This window comes from Equus quagga, chromosome 13 (genome assembly GCF_021613505.1).
Source record: "Equus quagga isolate Etosha38 chromosome 13, UCLA_HA_Equagga_1.0, whole genome shotgun sequence".
NCBI classification, from domain to species: Eukaryota; Metazoa; Chordata; class Mammalia; order Perissodactyla; family Equidae; genus Equus; species Equus quagga.
Window position 1 is genome coordinate 54361677 of NC_060279.1, and position 18962 is coordinate 54380638.

At 44.0% G+C, this 18962-nt stretch overlaps 1 protein-coding gene across 1 annotated transcript; it reads left to right on the forward strand.

The window, feature by feature from the left end:
- Positions 1-6539: 6539 nt before the first annotated feature.
- On the forward strand, positions 6540-16985 carry GINS3 (GINS complex subunit 3). Its single transcript, XM_046682641.1, has 3 exons — positions 6540-7281; positions 13727-13960; positions 15462-16985. Exons 1-3 carry the CDS (start codon positions 7096-7098, stop codon positions 15690-15692), a joined length of 651 nt encoding a protein of 216 aa, XP_046538597.1. The 5' UTR covers positions 6540-7095; the 3' UTR covers positions 15693-16985.
- Positions 16986-18962: the final 1977 nt, after the last annotated feature.

Here is an 18962-nt window from a genome sequence, read left to right on the forward strand (position 1 = left end):
AGGAATTCCTGTCTATTTCTGGGCTTCAGTGGCACTCTTCCTTGTCTTCCTGCATTTTTATGGGTTTCATGTATACATATGAAGTACCCAGGAAGAGACAGAATGTGTAGTTTCAGGAGATTTGAGGCAGGAAGTAGGAAGGCTGGTGTGTGTGGTTGTGTTCCGTCAGACATCGCTAGCCAATCTTTGCTCATGCGAAACTACTGTAGGGTAACCATGAGCAAGTGTCAGAGGATGAAGATGGAAATCAGATTACCATGGACTGGATTGTGTCCCCCCCAAATTCCTACGCTGAAGCCCTAACCCGTGACGTGACTGTATTTGGAAATAGGGCCGTTAAAAAGGTAATTAAGATGAAATGAGTTCATAAGGGTGGGCTCTAATCCAATACAACTGAAGTCCTTATACAAAGAGAGAGAAACACCAGAGATGGGCATGAGCAGAGGAACGGCCATGTGAGGACACAGCAAGAAGGTGTGTGCCAAAGAGAGGCCTCAGGAGAAACCAACCCTGCAGACACCTTCATCCTGGTCTTTCCGCCTCTAGAACGGTGAGAAAATTTCTACTGTTTAAGCCACCCAGTCTGTGGCGTTTTGTTATGGCACCCTAGCAAACTAATACATAGATCTCGGAAGACACACGTGACTTACCAAGGAGCATAGAATTTATTCTGTAACCAATGGGGAGCCATCTGGGTTATAAGCAGAGGAGTAACAGGATTGGATCTTTTGGGTAGGATGATCACTTTGAGAGAAGCACAAAGGAACTGTGGAGCGAGGAGGGAGAGAGGCGGAGAAAACCAGTCTGGACACATTTTCAGAGTATGGTGAGAAATGATGAGGCTTGAACAAAGGCAGTTGGACAGACAAAAGAACAATGAGAAGGTCAAATCAGCAGAATTTATTGACCAGTTGGATATGGGGAGGTGAGAGAGGAGGCAATACTGAATTCTTCCCGGGTTCCCGAATTGGGTAGTGATTGTAGTGGACATCTATTGGTTTTCTACCCAGCTTCCTTCTTGAAAGCACCTAGATTGTTGGTCAAGAATTGACCCCCAATCTTCCCTGTTGTGCAGCCCAGGTGCTTTACAGAAGCTGACTGCTCTCCCAGCCTTAAAGGTGGGTCTTGACTGACTTACACTAACCAGCACATTCCATTGCTCTGGCTATAGATTTTGGGTCAGGGGTGAGCACGTGACCCAAACCTGCCAAGAAGGTGAATGTCAGAACTCTAGATTGGAATGCTGGGACTGAAGGCTCTCCCCCACTGCAAAAGAACAAGGAAGCTTGTAGACTTGACTTAATCGGCACACATCTTGTGAGCCCAGGGGAATGGACCATAGACTGGAGCTGACCATGTGCAGAGCAAAGCAAAGATAGATCCTCAGTGACATCCTTGGGCTGCTGGGTCAACTGACCATGAAGTCCTGGACTCTCCAGTTATGGAGTCTAGAAATCGTGTTGTCATTTAAGTGGTTTGAATTGGATTTCCTGGTATTTGCCATAGAAAGATACAGGTGTTCAGGTGGATGCTGGAGCCTTTAGCCAGAGTATGCAAGGCAAAAGGAGGGGCTGGTCTGAAAGGAAATAAGTTTCTTCCTGAACTGTCACAGTCCCACATCTTTGCTTGAAGTTGATCCTTGGGTCTGGAATGATCCCTCCTCACATTTGTGGGCCTGATGAAAATGTCCACCTCACACTCAAAGGCCCCATGCTGATGCCTTTTCCTCTGGAAAGCCTTTGTACACCCCTCTTCTCTCCAGGTCAGAAGTCACCATTCCTTCTGAGTTTCTATCACATTCTGGACTTGGCTCAATCGTATCTCATGTTACTATTTCCTCCACTGGGTGCCAACCTCCTGAACAGTCCAGACAAGTCGTCTTCTTTGAGTCCACGTCTGCAGCCCCAGGGCATCTAATAGGCATCTGCACATCTCGATGAATAAATGACAGTGTTTCTTCCCCCATATTCTCCTCAAACTCATGAATTTCCCTGCCACTCCACCCACTTTGGACTGAGAGAAACTCTGGCTATCAGATCATAGATTAAATTATATTATAGAGTACCAGAAAAAGATGAAAATATAGAATGAGAGGAAAGGGTACTGTTATGGATCTGGGAACACACACAAAAAAAAGCTGAATTATATATTATCCATTATAATGATGCGATAGCTGCTCCTTTGCCAAATTCTGAGGGTGACACACACACGTACAGAATCTCTCAGAATATATAAGACGGGTTTACAATTCCTGTTCATACTGTCGAAGACTGTGGGAAGAATCTAAAATCGGCACTGCCCACACAGAAGGTCGCAACATGCCCATCAATTTATTTTGATCTCATTGAAGGCGTTTGGCGCAGTGCTCAAGATATAGCTCAACCAAAAGAACAGTTAATTTATGTAAAAATGAATTGCAATGATTTCAATCCATTAACCTTACATAATAAGATTTCAAACACAGTACTGTCATTTCAAAATACCAAAAAAACCCCACCCTTTAATAGTTTGAACTCAGAGGAGATAAATTCTACCTGACTTTTCATAGGAAAAAGTTGAATTGAAGAATAATAACTTATCACCTTCAAGTACAGTTAGGACTTGAATTGGGGGGAGAAAAGTGTAGCCAAGCCTGGACCAGTGATGATGGAAATGAATGATGAGAGTGATTTAACTAATGTTCAGGGAGTGCCTGCTATGTGCCAGGCATTGTTTGAGGTCCTGAGGATCCAGCAGTGAACAAACACACATGAATGATGATGACAAGAAGGATGTTAACTGAGCCCGCCTGGAGCTAAGTATCCTACGTTTATTGACTCGTTCATTCCACTCTCACCACAACACTTCAGCCACTATCACATTATCCCCATTTTACAGACGCAGAAACTAAGCTTCCAAGAGGTAACTCACCCAAGGTCACAAAGCCAATTAAAACGGTGGAAGCTGGATTCCACCCAGGCCTTTCGGATTCCAGAAGTAACACAGCAACTGAGTATAAATGGCTGCTGGAAACGTTTCATAGGTAGGGCGATTTTCAATCCTATTCACTCTTTTTGCTTAAGCATTCCATTTTTACAGCTGGAGTAAAGGTAAAATTCAGTATAGTTCTGCCAAAATGTCAACAAATTTAAATTGGTGGAGCACAACCAATGAGCTTTCATCATGGCATTATTAGTGAGTTAAGGCCATGGATCTAGAAAATTACATGTGACCTAACCTGTACCTTGGCACACTATTTTTAACCACTAAATTCAGTGTTTTCAATGTTTCACTGCTACCCTTTGTGACTCTTGTAATATCTGCACAGCACTGGTACTATCATTTACTTAAAATTGACTGTTTTTACTTAATGTTTTAAAGTAAAACTATATCACTACTATAAATAAAGAGCCACTAATTCCTTCAACAAATATTTATGAGATGGCTAATGAGCACCAGGCAGTGAGGATACAGCAGTGAAAAAGACATCAAAGAGAATTCCTGCCCTCATGGAGTTAATGTTCTCCAAGGGGTGACAGACATAAACACGATAAATAAATCAAATATACAGTACACCAGAGAGTAGTCAGTGCCGAGGGAACAAAGGGGAGAGGGAGATCAAGTATCAGTGGGAGAGGGTTAAAATTTTAGATAAGGTGGCTAGGGAAGCCCTCGTTGAGAAGGTGACCTTTGAGTAAAGACGTGAAAAGGGCCAGCCATGTGGACATCCAAGAGAGCGGCAACGGGGACAGGCAGTGAGAACAGACAGTGTGAGGCCCCGAGCTACCAGTGCCTGGGTGTTCAAGGAACAAGGAGGAGGTCATGGGAAGAAGCAAGACTACATAGGAAGCTACTGCAAAAATCCAGGCAAGAGATGATGGTGGCCTGGACCACGGTGATAAGTGGTCAGATTCTGGAACTACGATGAAGGTAGATCCAACATTTGCTGATGGACCAGTTACAGAGTGTAAGGGGAGAGGGACCAAGGGAAACCCTAAAACTTTTGGCTAAGCAAGCAACGAGAACGATGCAGTCCAATACATTTCTTTTTTTCTTTCTTTTTTCCCTCTATAGGTCCTCCCCATCCCCCGATCCGGATTTCTGTGTCTTGCGTCACAGCCTCCCCACTCAATGGGAGAAATTTAGAAAGCACTAGTATTCAAAAGAACAGATTTAAAGCTGCTTGTGGTTTTACTTATCTAAAGTCTGTGTGTGCTACACAGACCTATGATTCTGCAATCTTGAAATGATTACAGTGGAAAAATCACTCCATTTTTCAGAGATCCAGCAGACTCCTTTCAGAATGCCGAAATTCTGTATATTACAAATATATCAAACATACTCTGAATGTCATAAAGATGCTGAAATTCTGTTTAGTGTAATTCTGGTAAATAGCTTGATTGGATTGGCAGGGTACTAAGGGACACAAGCTTTCTCAGAGAAAAGCGGCATCCCTGGCTCTTAAAATTTGGGCGATAAACAGATCTATATGTGATAAATTATGTGCCATTTTTGTCAAATGAATTAATGTCAACTGTTTAACATCATAAGCTCAAATTTTAACTAGCTTCACTTTTGCTGGTGTATCCATTTATTAGTTCAAGGAGAGGATAGATTTAAATGGAGTAAAAATATGCAAGCAGTGAATAATAGTTTCATGGTGAGCCAAGACATTAAATAAGAAAAACAAGGTAATCTGATTTTATCTTAAACACTGGCTTTTTACTTTAGTATTAAAATAACTGTGGTATTTGCATTCAGAGCCAATATTCTGATCTCTGTACAAAAATAATGCCTTTCTTTGGCACTGATAAATCATTAAGCATTCATCTTAACTGTTTCAACATAAAAAATAGCTTACTATCCTTGTCAGTAAATAACCTGCCTTGCCTTCCATTAGACAAATTAACTTATATTTCTGCTCCAAACTATATCCAGTACCCTACGTCCATTTCATCAGAGGAATTATAAATTTTGGCTGTGAATTATGTTTACTTTTGTATTGGATAGTATAGCAAACTGAACATTTAAAATATGATAAAGGAAAAGATGCTCATGTATCTATAGATGCCTAAGTAAAGGTTTGAAGCTGGTGTCTCCACTGGGCTGCAGACCAGCCTGTCTAGCAGCTCCTGGACTCCATGATCGCCACACCAAACTCATCTTTCACCGCAAACTGCCCATATTCCTGTGCTCTGTGTATCTGCTAGTGACATCTCCATCCTCCTGGTCAACCAGGTTAAGAACTTGAATCATCCTTGCCCCTTCTCCATCCTTCACTTCCTCCATCCAATCAGTTGCCAGGTCCTGCCCACTGCACAGCTTCCAAGCTGGGTTCCCTGCATCTAGTGTCTCCCTTCTCACCCCACTGCCAGAATTCTCTTCTTAAAGCTCAGGTTTGTTATCATTTGCTCAGAAACCTTACCCTTTTTCTCTCATTTCCTATGGAATAGCCTACACTCCTTAGACCAGCACCCAAGGCTTTCCACAATTTGGCCCTGACTCCCCAACTGCCTCTTGTTTTGATTATACCCAGGATTTAATTTATAGAGGTGACTGAGTGATGACACAGAGTGGTCAGTGCCATTAAAAGAAGTTTTATTGCTCACAGTTCCCAAGAGAAGAAGCCATGTCATGTCATGCAGGGCCACATGGGCAGGACCAGGGTCAGTCAGGAGGCAGGAGTGAGGGGAAAACATGGCCCAGAGCCTTCACTGCGGTTTCTGTGGGAAGGAATGGGTGAGGCAGAATAGGCAAGTCGGAACAAGCTTGGGACTGGACAGTCTGAGTATCGCTGGTGGGCTCTGGGCTCTAAGAGTGGTCCCTAATTGTCCAATACTGGGCCCGGGGGTGATTTAGGGCGGAACTGTTGGCTGGCTGTGAGAGTTAGATAAAGGAAGTGGTTGGGAACATGGGCTGTGCTTTGCTTGGTTTGTATATGGAAAGTGTTGGCAGAGTTGTTTGTTATCTCTAGGAATGAGCTCACCTGGGAGGGGCAGTTCCTCCCCGGGGCTCCTAGGCCCCAAGATGTCAAAGTATCATAAAATACAGAAAATAAAAAACATGATTAATATACATCTCCCTTCCCATGAACTCTTTGCTCACAGCTCTAGGAGCCCCCCAAAATGCCCTTTTATATAAAAAATGTTGTGTAGCGTCTCTCTCAACACTCTGCCATCACCCATAGCCCTGATAGGGTAGCACCCCCAACTCCAGTATCACTAACCATGATCCCTTCTCTCCCCTCCCACCCCACCAGACCACTGATGGCACCTAGACACAGGTACCCAATCTATAGGGTGGCTGGCCACCTATGACCCTTGTGGCCTGCCTCAAAAGATGAACTGGACCAATCAGATTTCCTTTCCTCTTTTAAGGATTTAAATTAATAGCCACAAAAGGAGATTGCCAGTTGATGGTAAAGTGAGCTGGAGGTTCCTGAATTAGACTCAGGACCTTTGCAAGCCACGTGCAGTCTAGCACTCCACGCTTTGTCCCGTTTCACCCCATTCCTCCTCCAAAGTGCTAGAGTCCACTATCTGGAGCTAGTGGTGGAGTGTTGTTGTTTTTCAATGCTTCTTTCAAGTACTAAGATTAACAGAGACGCACAGTGACAAAAGTCTAGTAAATAGGTCTGCCTTGCTCAGGCCTGCGATGGAGGGCACAATGATGCCTTTTCTGAAGCCCCCAAACGTGTTGAGAAGTTTTTCATTTCACATATGTACATTTAAAGGACCACACAAACACAATCCAGTGCAATGCATCCTGCAGCTTCAACGGGCATTTCCAGGCTCTTTTTAATGCTGGCGGGCTACACTGGGCTACACTCTGCGGGAGGAAAACTTCCTGTGGCCCCACCTACTGCTCCCGCGCCCCAGGTTGCGCTGGACCAAGTCCGCCGACTTTATCGATTGCTTCTGCCTGGGCAGCCCCTCCTGGATCAACTGCTCCCGTCTGGCCCGTCCCCCAGCGCGGGAAAAGCGTTTCAATCCAGTCTGGCGGCCGCAACGACCCTACAATCCTAAGCAGCCTGTGCTGCCTCCTCCTTTTACATCCCTGACTCCCCGAGGTCGCCCGATTCACCCGAGCGGATGCGGAGAAGCTCAAGCCGCCACCATGTCCGAGGCTTATTTCCGGGTGGAGTCGGGTGCGCTGGGGCCTGAGGAGAACTTCCTTTCCTTGGACGACATCCTGATGTCTCACGAGAAGCTCCCGGTGCGCACCGAGACCCCCATACCTCGCCTCGGCACTTTCTTCCTGGACCGGAGCGGAGGGGCTGAGAGTGACAACGCTATCCCTGAGGTGAGCCTTTTGGCGCGGATTCCCGCCAGAAAGACTACAACTCCCAGTGGGCCCCGCGGCCTCGGGGCGCCGCGTCACCGGGCGCGCTGTCCTCTGCGATTGGTCGTTTTCCAGGAGGCGGAGCCACGTGCGCTGCCGAGTTGTACCCGCGGGGCTCAGCGCGAAGCGGGTTCGCTGCCTGTCCTTAGCCCGCTGGAGAGAGGAGGTAAATGTGTCCTGGGTCGTCAGGCTCCCCTCAACACTGACTTCATATGTGAAACTGTCCAGATCCGCATTGTCTTCCCCCTCCCCCATGTGTTGAATGCTTAAGGATTGGCTCCTACTGAATACTTCAGGATCTGGGTTCTGATCACGTTTGCCTTAAAACAGAACAGCAGCTTTTGTTCTACGAGCTTGTGATAAGTCTGGGAACCACCAATTGCCAAGTTCACCCTGCATAGTGTGACGGTATCAGCAACCACTTACAGAGAGTTTAGTGCCCGCACGGATGGGGTGGGGGGAGTAAACGTTTCCGTGGATTACCCCTGTAATCCTTCAACAACCCCATAGTTAGGGATTGTGACATACAAGGAAACTGAAGCCCAGTGTAACTTGACAGGGTCCCACTGTGAAGTGGTGAGCTGGGATTCGAACTTAGGGCTGTGTGGCTTCAAATACAAGTTTGTCCCAGGAGCACGGCTTGTATTTTTTATTTCCTGTTTAGCCTGAATTTTATTTGGAAGGGTGTTTTTGTTTGATCTGCTTAAGCTCATTTTTATCAAAGTAATACATATACAAAGTTTTAAAAGTCAAATAGTGCCAAAAAGATTTATAACGAAAAATAGCAGGCCCTGCCTCGCTTTCTCCAACGTCCCTTTCCAGCTCCACAGGGGCTGTCTACCTTTTCAGTAGTTTCTTGAAGATTCATCTTCTTGTTTCGAAATAATACTCTTAAACTTGTCTTCTTGATTTTTTTACAAATGGAGACATTATTTACGACTTTCCAGTATAGTGGGTAAGGATTTGGTTCTCTCACACAGTGGGAAACAAGAGACCTGCTGCCCATACTTGATTGGTCTTTCCTTCGTTTTTCCCTGCCGTCCTTTTCTGTTCCAGGATCCCATCAAGATACCACATTGCATTTAGCGGTCGTGTCTCATTAGGCACCTGTTGGCTGTGACAGTTTCTCAGACTTCCCTTGTTTGTAATGACTGTGACAGTTTTGTGGAGTGCTGCTCACATATTTTGAAGTGTGTTCCTCGGTGGGGGTCTGTCTCCTGTTTTTCTCGTGACTTGACTACAGTTATGAGTTTTGGGGAGGAAGATCACAGAAGTAAAGTGCCTTTTACATCACGTCAGATCAAGGGTACGTGCTGCCAACGCAGCTTATTGCGGGGATGTGACCCTTGATCACCTGGCTGAGGTAGCATTTGTCAGGATTCTTCATTATAACGTTACTCTTTCTTCCACCCTTCCATGCTGTGCTCTTTGGAAGGAAGTCATTATACTCAGCCGCACTAAAGGAATGGGAGTTATGCTCCACTTCTTTGAGGGTGGAGTGTCTACCTAAGTTATTTGGAATTCTTCTGATGGGAGATTTGTGTAGGAAGGGGTCTTTTTGGTTTTTTTTTTTTTTTTTTTTTAAAGATACTGGGCCTTGTTTTTTTTTTTTAAAGATTGGCACCTGAGCTAACATCTGTTGCCAATCTTCTTTTTTTTTCTTCCTCTCCCCCAAGCTCCTCAGTACATAGTTGTATATTCTAGTTGTGGGTCCTTCTGGTTGTGGCAAGCCTCAGCGTGGCTTGATGAGCGTTGCTAGGTCCACATCTAGGACCTGAACCAGTGAAACCCTGGGCCACCAAAGCAGAGCGTGTAAACTTAACCACTCGGCCACGGGCTGACCCCGTGTAGGAAGGTTTTAATGACGTATTTAATTTCATTCATAGATACAGGACTATTCAGATTTTCTATTTCTTCTTGTGTTACACTTGGTAGATTGGATTTCCCCCCCTAGGAATTTGACTATTTCATCTAAATTTTCAAATTTAGTGGTATAACGTTCAACATATCTGTTTACCATCTTTTTACATCTGTAGGATTATAGCAGTGTCCTGATTTTTATTCTTGATATTAAGAAATTATGCTCTCTTTCTTAATTAGTCCTGCTATGCATTTATCCTTTTTATTAGTCTTTTAAAAGAATTAACTTATGGGGGCTGGCCCGTGGCCGAGTGGTTAAGTTCGTGCACTCCGCTGCAGGCAGGCCGGTGTTTCGTTGGTTCGAATCCTGGGCGCGGACATGGCACTGCTCATCAAGCCACACTGGGGCAGCGTCCCACATGCCACAACTAGAAGGACCCACAGCGAAGAATGTACAGCTATGTACCGGGGGGCTTTGGGCAGAAAAAGGAAAAAATAAAAAAATCTAAAAAAGAAAAAAAAGAATTAACTTATGGCTCTGTCAGTTTTCTCTTTTCTACTTTTGTTTTTTAGGTCATTGAAGTTCTGAAGTTAGTTTTTTCTTTCTAGTTTCTTTGGACTTAATTTTCTGTTGTTCTTTCCCCCTTACGTTTTAAGGTGGGTACCTAAGTCATTGGTTTTGCAACCTTCCTTTGTGCATTTTAGCTGTAAATTTCCTCTAAGCATAGCTTCAGTTGCATTTCACAAGTTTTCATTATAAATGAGTTCACAATATTTTGATTTTCATTGTGATTTCTTCTTTGACTTATGGATAATTTAGAAGATTAGTGCTTAAGTCCAAATATTTTGTGATTTTGCTATTTATTTTTTTTTGATTTCTTGCTTAATTCCACTGTGGCCAAAGAACATAGTCTGAATGATTTCAGTCTTTTGAAAGTTAACATTTGCTTTAAGCCCCAGCATAAGATCAATTTAACTATTCTTTTTTTTTTTTGAGGAAGATTAACCCTGAGCTAATATCTACCGCCAATCCTCCTCTTTTCACTGAGGAAGACTGGCCCTGAGCTAACATCTGTGCCCATTTTTCTCTATTTTATGTGGGACGTCTGCCACAGCATGGCTTGATAAGCGGTGCCATGTCCGCACCCGGGATCCGAACCGGCGAACCCCAGGACACCAAAGCAGAACATACAAACTTAACTGCTGTGCCACTGGGCCAGCCCCCAATTTAACTATTCTTTATGTACTTGAAAAGATGTGGATTTTGAAGTCATAGTGTACAATAAATAATCTATATCTGTAAATTGGGTCAAGTTTATTTGTTTTGTTGAGATCCATATTCTTACTGATTTTTTGTTTGCTACTTCTCATCTATCTGAAGAGATATGTTAAAGTCTCCACTATGATTATAGATTTGTCTGTTTCTCCTTTTACTTCTGTCAGTGTAGACAGATTTATATTTTTCTGGTGGATAGAATGACCCTTTTATTATTGTCAGATGTCCCTCTTTAGCTCTAATAATGCTTCTTTCTTTTGATTACTGCTTGCATACCATTTTCTCCATCCTCTGTCTTCCACCTGTCTGTGTCTTTATATTTCAGATGTGTCTCTGTTAAGCAGCAGATGGCTGGATTTTGTTTTTATTCAGTTTGACAATTTTTTAATTGGTGTAATTTTAATTCCTTTACATTTAATGTAATTATTGATATAATTGTGTTTATTTTTACCTTCCTATATTTTCTTTGTATCCCATCTCTTTTAGGTTCTGTTTTCTTTCTTGACTTCCTTTGGATTAATCAGATTTTTTGTTGTCCGTTTACCTTTTTATTAGCTTAGTTAGTCATTTATTCTTCTATTATTTTAGTGGCTACCTTAAATATTACATAATCACTTTTGACTAATAGGAATGTTTTGTGAATTACTACTTTCACCTCTTCACAGACAGTGCTAGAATCTTTGAACAGTTTAACTCTGTTTTTTCCCTCCTTTCTTTGGTATTCTTGTTGTTATGTATTCTAATTTGACTCATTTTAAACCCTATAAAACATTGTTGTTGGTATTATTATATTATTATTGTTATTGTTATATTTACCCACTTATTTGCTCTTTCCATTACTCTTTTTTTCCTTCTTCCCTTTCCATATTTCTTTCTGGGATAGTTTTCATTCTCCCTCCACGATTTCTTTACTCTGGGTCTTCTGGGGATAAGATTTCTGTTTCTGTCTCTATAAGGAGTCCCCACGACCAGTCCCAGGTTTGCTGATTCACTAAGAGTACTCAGAGGACTTGGCATGTAGTCATACACAGAGTTAAGATTTATTACAATGAAAGGATACAGAGCGAAATCAGCAAAGGGAAAGAGTGCCTGAGATGACGTTTGGAGGAAACCAGACACAAGCCTCCAGGAGTCCTCTCCAGCAGAGTCACACAGGACGCACTTAATTTCTCCAATAATGAACTGTGACAACATGTGTGAAATATCGTCTACCAAGGAAGCTCATTAGAGCCTCAGTGGCCAATGTTTCACTGGGGGCTGGTCACAGAGGCCCCCTCTACCTAGCGCATACCAAAATTCCAGACTCCCAGAAGGAAGGCTGGGGTTCAGCATAAACCATGTTGTTTGTACAAACAATGCGGGAACAGTGAGGCGCTCTGATCAGTTCCGGGAGTGGCAAGAACCCTTCTGAAATCCAAGTTCCCAGATGCCAGCCAAGGGCCAGCCTTGCAAGCAGGCCGTTCTAAAGACGGCAGTCTCAGGCCTGCTGTGTTAACTCTCATCTGTACATTTTCTATCTGCAGATGCCTTTATTTCACCTCTGCCTTTAAGGGATATTTTCACTGGGTATAGAATTTTAGATTAGCAGTTATTTTCTTTCAGCGCTTTTTGAAAGATGTCGTTCCATTTCCACTGTCTCACGGTTTCCATAGTTTCTGTTGAGAAGTCGGATTTAACTCTTACTGTTTCTTCTTTAAAGGCATGTGCTCCTCTCCCCACCAGTAGCTGCTTTTCTTTATGTCTTTATTTATCAGCAATTTGAACAAGATGTGCCTAGTGGTGCTTTTATTAATATTTATCCTACTTGGTGTTCATAATGTTCCTTGAGTCTATAATTTGATACTCCTTTTTAATTTTGGAAAATTCATGGTCTTTATCTCTTCAGATATTTCCTTTGCCTCAATCTATCCCTCTTCCCCTTCTGAGATTTAAATTAAATCCACGTTAGACCTTTCTTTTTTTTTCTTTTAACTGTATTCCGTATGTCTCTTAGGCTCTTTTCTGTATTTCTCTCCATGCTTTAGTCTGGATATTTTCTATTGACCTTTTTTCCAGTTCATGACCCTCTCTTCATCTATGTCAAATCTGGGAAACCTGTTAAATTTGACTTACTCTATTGAGTTCTTAAGTTCAATTATTGTATTTTTCAGTTCTGGAATTTCCATTTGGTTTTTTATTTATTTTAAAGTTGGTGCCTAATTACTATGGATATTTGGTGCCAAATATTGGACTTACCTCTCTTCTTTCTCAGATCTTGGCCCTTCATGTCCTGGCTGCTTTGGCAGCTTTGAACTCAACATTCATCTTCCCAGTCCTGTGAGTTTTCCAAAAGCTCTGCTCACACACATCCTAAAGCCATTCCCACCTTTTGCAGCCATTCTCTCCTGTGAGTTTTATGCTTTTGTTCTCTCCTCCAACCCAGTTATGTTTACCTTTTATTTTTTTGGATATTTTAATTTCTGGTGTCATGGCCATCTCATCTTTTCAGTTCTATTAAGGCTTTAAAAATATAGAGAGACATTTTGCTTTTCTGTCATCTCTGAAGCTGTGCAGGGGGATGGGGAGGGGCTGCAGCCTGAGCTCGGGCTGATCCTATTTTTCTTCATGTTCCACCAGCACCCAGGGTGGTGCTTAGCACACAGTGGGCACTCAGTGTATATGTGGAATAGATATCGAATATTCAAAGAAAGTAGAAATGTTTATTATACCTCTGAAGTATCTACAGTTGGACAGTTTTTATTTGTGTTAGTTAGAAAACTTTCCCATTATATTACATTTTTGTTGTCTACCATGTTTTTGTTGTACAAATCCATTTTCTCTCTTCATTCCCTCATGACACAAAACTTCAGCCCACTAGCTATTCATTTCTTCAGATCACAACCACATCTCCTGCCTTTGTCAGTCAGTCTCCCAAAGAGAACAGGCAGTGTTGCTGAGGCGAGGTGTATTTCCGTTTTGTCACACACATGCTATGTTATTTATTTATTTTAAAGATTGGCACATCTATTGCCAGTCTTCTTTTTCTTGGTCTTTTCTGTCTCCCCAAAGCCCCCCATTACATAGTTGTAATATTCTAGTTGAGATCCTTCTGATTGTGCTATGTGGGACGCCACCTCAGCATGGCCTGATGAGCAATGCCATGTCCGTACCCAGGATCCGAACTGGTGAAACCCTGGGCCGCCAAAGCGTAGTGCATGAACTTAACCACTCGGCCATGGGGCCGGCCCCTATGTTATTTGTTTTTAAAATCTACACTCTTGTCTGATGCAGGGCTCAAAGCTTGAACTCCCCTTGTGGCTGGCTAAAGGACTTTTTGACAACAAGCGGCGGATCCTTTCTGTGGAACTTCCCAAGATCTACCAAGAGGGTTGGCGGACCGTGTTCAGTGCAGATGCCAACGTGGTGGACCTCCACAAAATGGGGCCACATTTCTACGGGTTTGGCTCCCAGCTCCTGCATTTTGACAGCCCGGAGAATGCTGATATTTCCCAGTCTCTCCTGCAGGCAAGTAGTTGATGTGAGAACCTGTGGGACTGCACGTGTCTCGGGAGCCTGCCGTGGCAGCCACAGACGTCACTCTTACCAGGGAATTGTATAATTTATACAATTACTTTATGATTATTCCCAGGCAGTCTACAGTCACACTGTATTTGCCAATCATATGTAGACTTAAGTATGACTTGTCTGCTGCTCTTCATATATTCTGGCGAAGAGCTGGGACCAGCAGGAAGTCCTGGAAGTAAGAAAGGAGTGATGGTTGATTACAGGTGTCAGGCGCTTAGATACACAGTCTCAGCCCAGCCCCAGGACTGGTCTGAGGGTTCCTCTTGGAAATATATGTGTTATTTCCTCCTTTCCCTTGCTGCGGGGTTGAGAGCTGGCTCTGCCAGGCAGTAGCTGTGTGACTTGGTCAACCTCCTTGACCTCACTCTGCATCAATCTTCCCCTGTAAACTGGAAGTGATAATAGTGCCGGACTCTAGAGTCGTAGTGAGATTATGTAGTGCCATTTAATGAATGGTAACTATTACTATTATTTTCCATGGACCAAACAATGTTATGCATATATTACCATCCCTTACAGTATAACCTTATTTTAACTTTTGGTAATCATTTTTTATTCTGTTGATAAGAGAAGAAACTGTCCTCTCCACCTCTTGTTTTACTTCTTCATTTTTAGCTTTATAAGAACTTTTGGCTTAAAACCCATTTGCTCCCCAGACCTTGCAAACACCCTCTATCAGCTTCAAGGGTTGTTTGGCCTAACACATACTGCTGCTTTTAATGTAGATAGTAAAGAAAAACTTTGTCGTATCCATTCAGAAAAAGAAGTCAGTACACAGACTGTAGGCAGTCTGAGCTTAGGAAACTCTTTTGGACAGCAAGCTAAAACTGAGGAAAATCCATTTGTCTTATAACGTTGCCAGGACGTGTTCTTGAGTTGGAATACTGCCCTTTTTTAATGAGTTATATGTTTTCTTTTTCCATCTCTGTTTTGAAGTGCTGTAGATTAGGGTTGCTTATATATGAGGTGACGTTACTGTGAGATAGTTGAAGAAACTGAAGCAGGGGTTTGTGGCCTGGGCTCTGAGACCTGTGGACACCCCTAGATCATATGTGTCTCCATCCTGCTCTCAGACTGAAAAAAACAGAAACTGCATTCAATTCAGCCAGGAGTCTTCGGTTGAAACCTGTCTGCATGTGACCACAGCACATTATTGTGGCCTTTGTTACTAATAACAATAATGGGTAGCACTTTCTGAGGAGCTTACTGTGCCAGCCATTTGCTAGGTGATCGACACATATCACTTGCTCAGATTTTCACAATAGTCCATTTCACAGACAAGGGAATCGAGCCTTGGCAGTGTGAAATGATTTATTCGAGTGGTAGAGTAGACTCAGATGTCCTCCTGATGGAGTCCTGAGACCAAATTCTCTCCTTTTGTGCCATTTAAATGTTGAGGGATAAAAATGGATCTGCTTTCTCTCACTCTCTTCTTCTTCAGACATTTATTGGACGTTTTCGCCGCATCATGGACTCCTCCCAGAATGCTTACAACGAAGACACCTCGGCCCTGGTAGCCAGGCTCGACGAGATGGAGAGGGGCTTGTTTCAGACAGGGCAGAAAGGACTGAATGACTTTCAGGGCTGGGAGAAGGGGCAGGCTTCTCAGATCACAGCTTCCAGCCTCGTTCAGAACTACAAGAAGAGAAAATTCACTGACATGGAAGACTGAAGGCCCGACGAGCACAGAATTTCCGTTTGTAGACTTTCCCCTGTGCGCCCTTGATAAGAGCCTGGTTGGCCGTGCAGAGGGCCAGAATCCCGTTCCCTCTCGAGGCTTATTTCCTGCAGCCGTCTCAGGAGTGGTACCATCTGCTTAGGAAAGGACATGCCGGAAGGTGTCCCTGGCCCTGTGAGTCTTCCAGGATGCTCCCACCCTGCTGACCCACAGCCCAGGCCTCGTAACCCAGGAACCCACAGCAGAGGATAAATCGAAGCCCTTCCTGGATAAGGATCATTAGCACATACGTCGCAAGAGAGTTGGACTGGGATTCCTTGTGCCTGGGAGTTTGGACAGCCTCAGATGTCCAGTTTCACTAGCTCCAAGGGACAGGGACAAATTGGGCCGTCTTAGCCTGTTCACAAAATGTTCTCTTGAGCTTAATTGCCTTACCTTCCTTGTGGTCGCACAAAGGACAGCGTTCGCAGGATCCTGGTCTTACCTGTAAATACCTCCTGCCACCTGCCTGTGGGGAGTAACCCCACTTCCCAAAAACAATCAAGCGTAAAGAAGGAACAGGGAAAGGCAGCCGAATGGCATGGTTTTCCTAAAGAGAAGACGTTGCTTTCCTCGTCTGTAATCCTCGGCTTAATGAGCTGGAATTCATATAACTCTGCAGTTAACCTAGATGGAAATGGTTAAACTGAGCTTGTTGTTGTCTCCGAGATCTTTGGAGCACCTGCGCAGTTACTCCATTCCCACCCTAGAAAAGCTGTCAGCGAGTCGTTTGGAGTTGCAAAGTAGTTATTAAAGGGTGTTAACCAGCCCTTGTTACATCCGGAGAGCAGGGCTTTGGGTTGCTGGTTATGAAGGGCCCTGTTTGAGAAACTCAACATGACAGATGCCGGTGGGCAAGAGACCTTGATTATGCTTGCTCTCTCTTCAGTAAAGTTTGCAACATCGTTACATAGAGGATTCCTGACTGTTTCTGGAGAATCTGTTTAAACAAGCAGAAAACGCTTCTCCTCGAGGTCAGGCTACGTGGAAAGGGCGTTCGCCAGGCCGCCCAGGACCGTTCGAAGGGCATCTTGCTCCGCACCCACTGCTGCCCTCCCACCTTCCCACCATCAGGGAAGATTGCCTTTGCCATGGAAGTTACAGAGGGGCTCAGCCATCCAGGTGGTGCACGTGTCTCCAGGCAAACTTAGAACGTCAGAAATGCTTTTAAAATGCCTGTTTTAAGATGGAATCGATGTTTTTAAAATTTGATCGTGGTGCTAAATAAATGACCCGCTTTGCACATGAGTACATTCTGTACAAGTACTATTTCTTGGCTCGAGTACTACAGAGGTCAGGTGAAGCATCAGAGAGTTTTGGTTTTGATCATATTTGACAATAATGCCCAAATAAATCCATGTTTAGCAGCTGCTCTTTTGTTTGCACACTACTCATAAATATGAGGTTCATTCTCTGTAGGAATGCTCTGTGTCCCAGAACAGTGGGACTTCCGTTGCTGCTGTCCCAGCATTGACATATGGCCAGGGCCCCCGGAGGCAGTTCATAGTCAGAGTGAGAAAAGCATATTATTTAATTGTTGGATTCATTATTTTCAGATAGCTTTTTTTTTTTTTTGAGGAAGATTAGCCCTGAGCTAACATCTGCTGCTCATCCTCCTCTTTTTGCTGAGGAAGACTGGCCCTGAGCTAACATCCGTGCCCATCTTCCTCTACTTTATATGTGGGACGCCTGCTACAGCATGGCTTGCCAAGCGGTGCCATGTCTGCACCTGGGATCTGAGCTGGCGAACCCCGGGCTGCTGAAGCAGAATGTGCGCACTTAGCCGCTGCACCACTGGGCTGGCCCCACACAGATAGCTTTCTATATAAAGTCAATCCTAAGGCTGCTGCCGTATTTTTCTCTTATTAAAAAAATTTGCTCTGGGGAGACATGCGGGGGATATGTAAGTATGCACATGCAAAATTTATTCCTTTTTAAATTTTGAACAGATTATATTACAAATAGCTTTTGAAACCCATTCCAAATTTGCCTTCAAGCCTGTCAGTTACTACCCCTCACCCCCACAAGCCCCCCCCAAAAACAGTCTTTCAGATTACTATTTGGTCCCTTCAAATGTGTCAACAGATTGACCCAAATACCAAACTTCTCTTAAAGGCACGGGGGGAAATGTGTGTCTTTCCCCTTAAAGCCTCTGTTACCAGGTACTCTGGCCTTAATTATATACGAAAGACCTCACTGTGTTCAGGTTGTTCCCTGGGACACTGGGCTGCTGAAGGAGTAGGGCAGGCTTGGTCTCCTGGGTTGGTTCTTCCTGCTCTCCCTGACCTCTGAACCTTGGATGGCTCCAGGTGACCTCTGAACCTTGGACGGCTCCAGGCTCAGTCCTTGGGTCTCGTCTAGCCACTTTCACTCCCTAGGGGATCTGCCCCAGCCTCAAGCTTTAAATACCGTGTATATACTGATGACTCTCAAACTCCATCTCTAGCTCCAGCTCCAGACCTGTATCCAACCACCTGCTTGACATTTCCACTTTGACCTCTGACCTTACATGGCTAAAACTGAGCCCCTTATCTCACCCTCACAGTCTGCTCCTATAATCTTTGTCATCTCAGTTTTTTGACAGCTCCATCCTTCCCTGTTGCTCAGGACAAAAGCCTAGGTGTCCTCCTTGGCCCTCTTACTCGCCGCATCTTTTGGGTCTACCTTCAAATCATTTGCAGAATCTGACCGCTTATGTCTCACCTCCACTCCTGTCCTGGGTGGTTGTGCTCACCTCCCAGTCGCCTCCCTGCATTCACCCTCCACCTGCTTCAGACTCACCATAGTAGCCAGAGTGGTCTCATTCAAAAATAAATCAGATCTTGTTCATTCTCTGCTCGAACCCTCCCATCTCAGGAAAAGGCTGCTCCGCCATCCCAGCGCCGTTTGTTAAAAAGTCCGTCTACCCCAGTGGTTTGGTCTTGAATTTTCTCACTGCTTCTGTAGCAGAAGTAATTTGTTTCTTATTTTAAATAAAAATTTCACCTTCTGCCTAAGAGATCTCTGAGCATCTTACAGAGCTTCTCATTAATCGCTCAGCGTCCCTGGACCTGAGAAGTTTCTGGAATACTGTGTCTGAAGTAGTGAAGCTAGAATGCAGAAGTATCGAGTGACTACAGAAGTCAGTCTCACTCTGGGTTCGTCTGTTCGTCTGTTCGCTTGTTTCTCCATCCTTCAGGAAATCCCAGGAGAGCTTTTCATCTTTATGCTTGGGACAATTGTTTT

Bases quoted from the DNA above. Each gene is read 5' to 3' on its own strand.
- GINS3 (XM_046682641.1), top strand. From the start codon at position 7,096: ATGTCCGAGGCTTATTTCCGGGTGGAGTCGGGTGCGCTGGGGCCTGAG. The intron at 7,282-13,726 runs GTGAGCCTTTTG...TGTCTGATGCAG, and splicing joins GTGACAACGCTATCCCTGAG to GGCTCAAAGCTTGAACTCCC. The intron at 13,961-15,461 runs GCAAGTAGTTGA...CTTCTTCTTCAG, and splicing joins TTTCCCAGTCTCTCCTGCAG to ACATTTATTGGACGTTTTCG.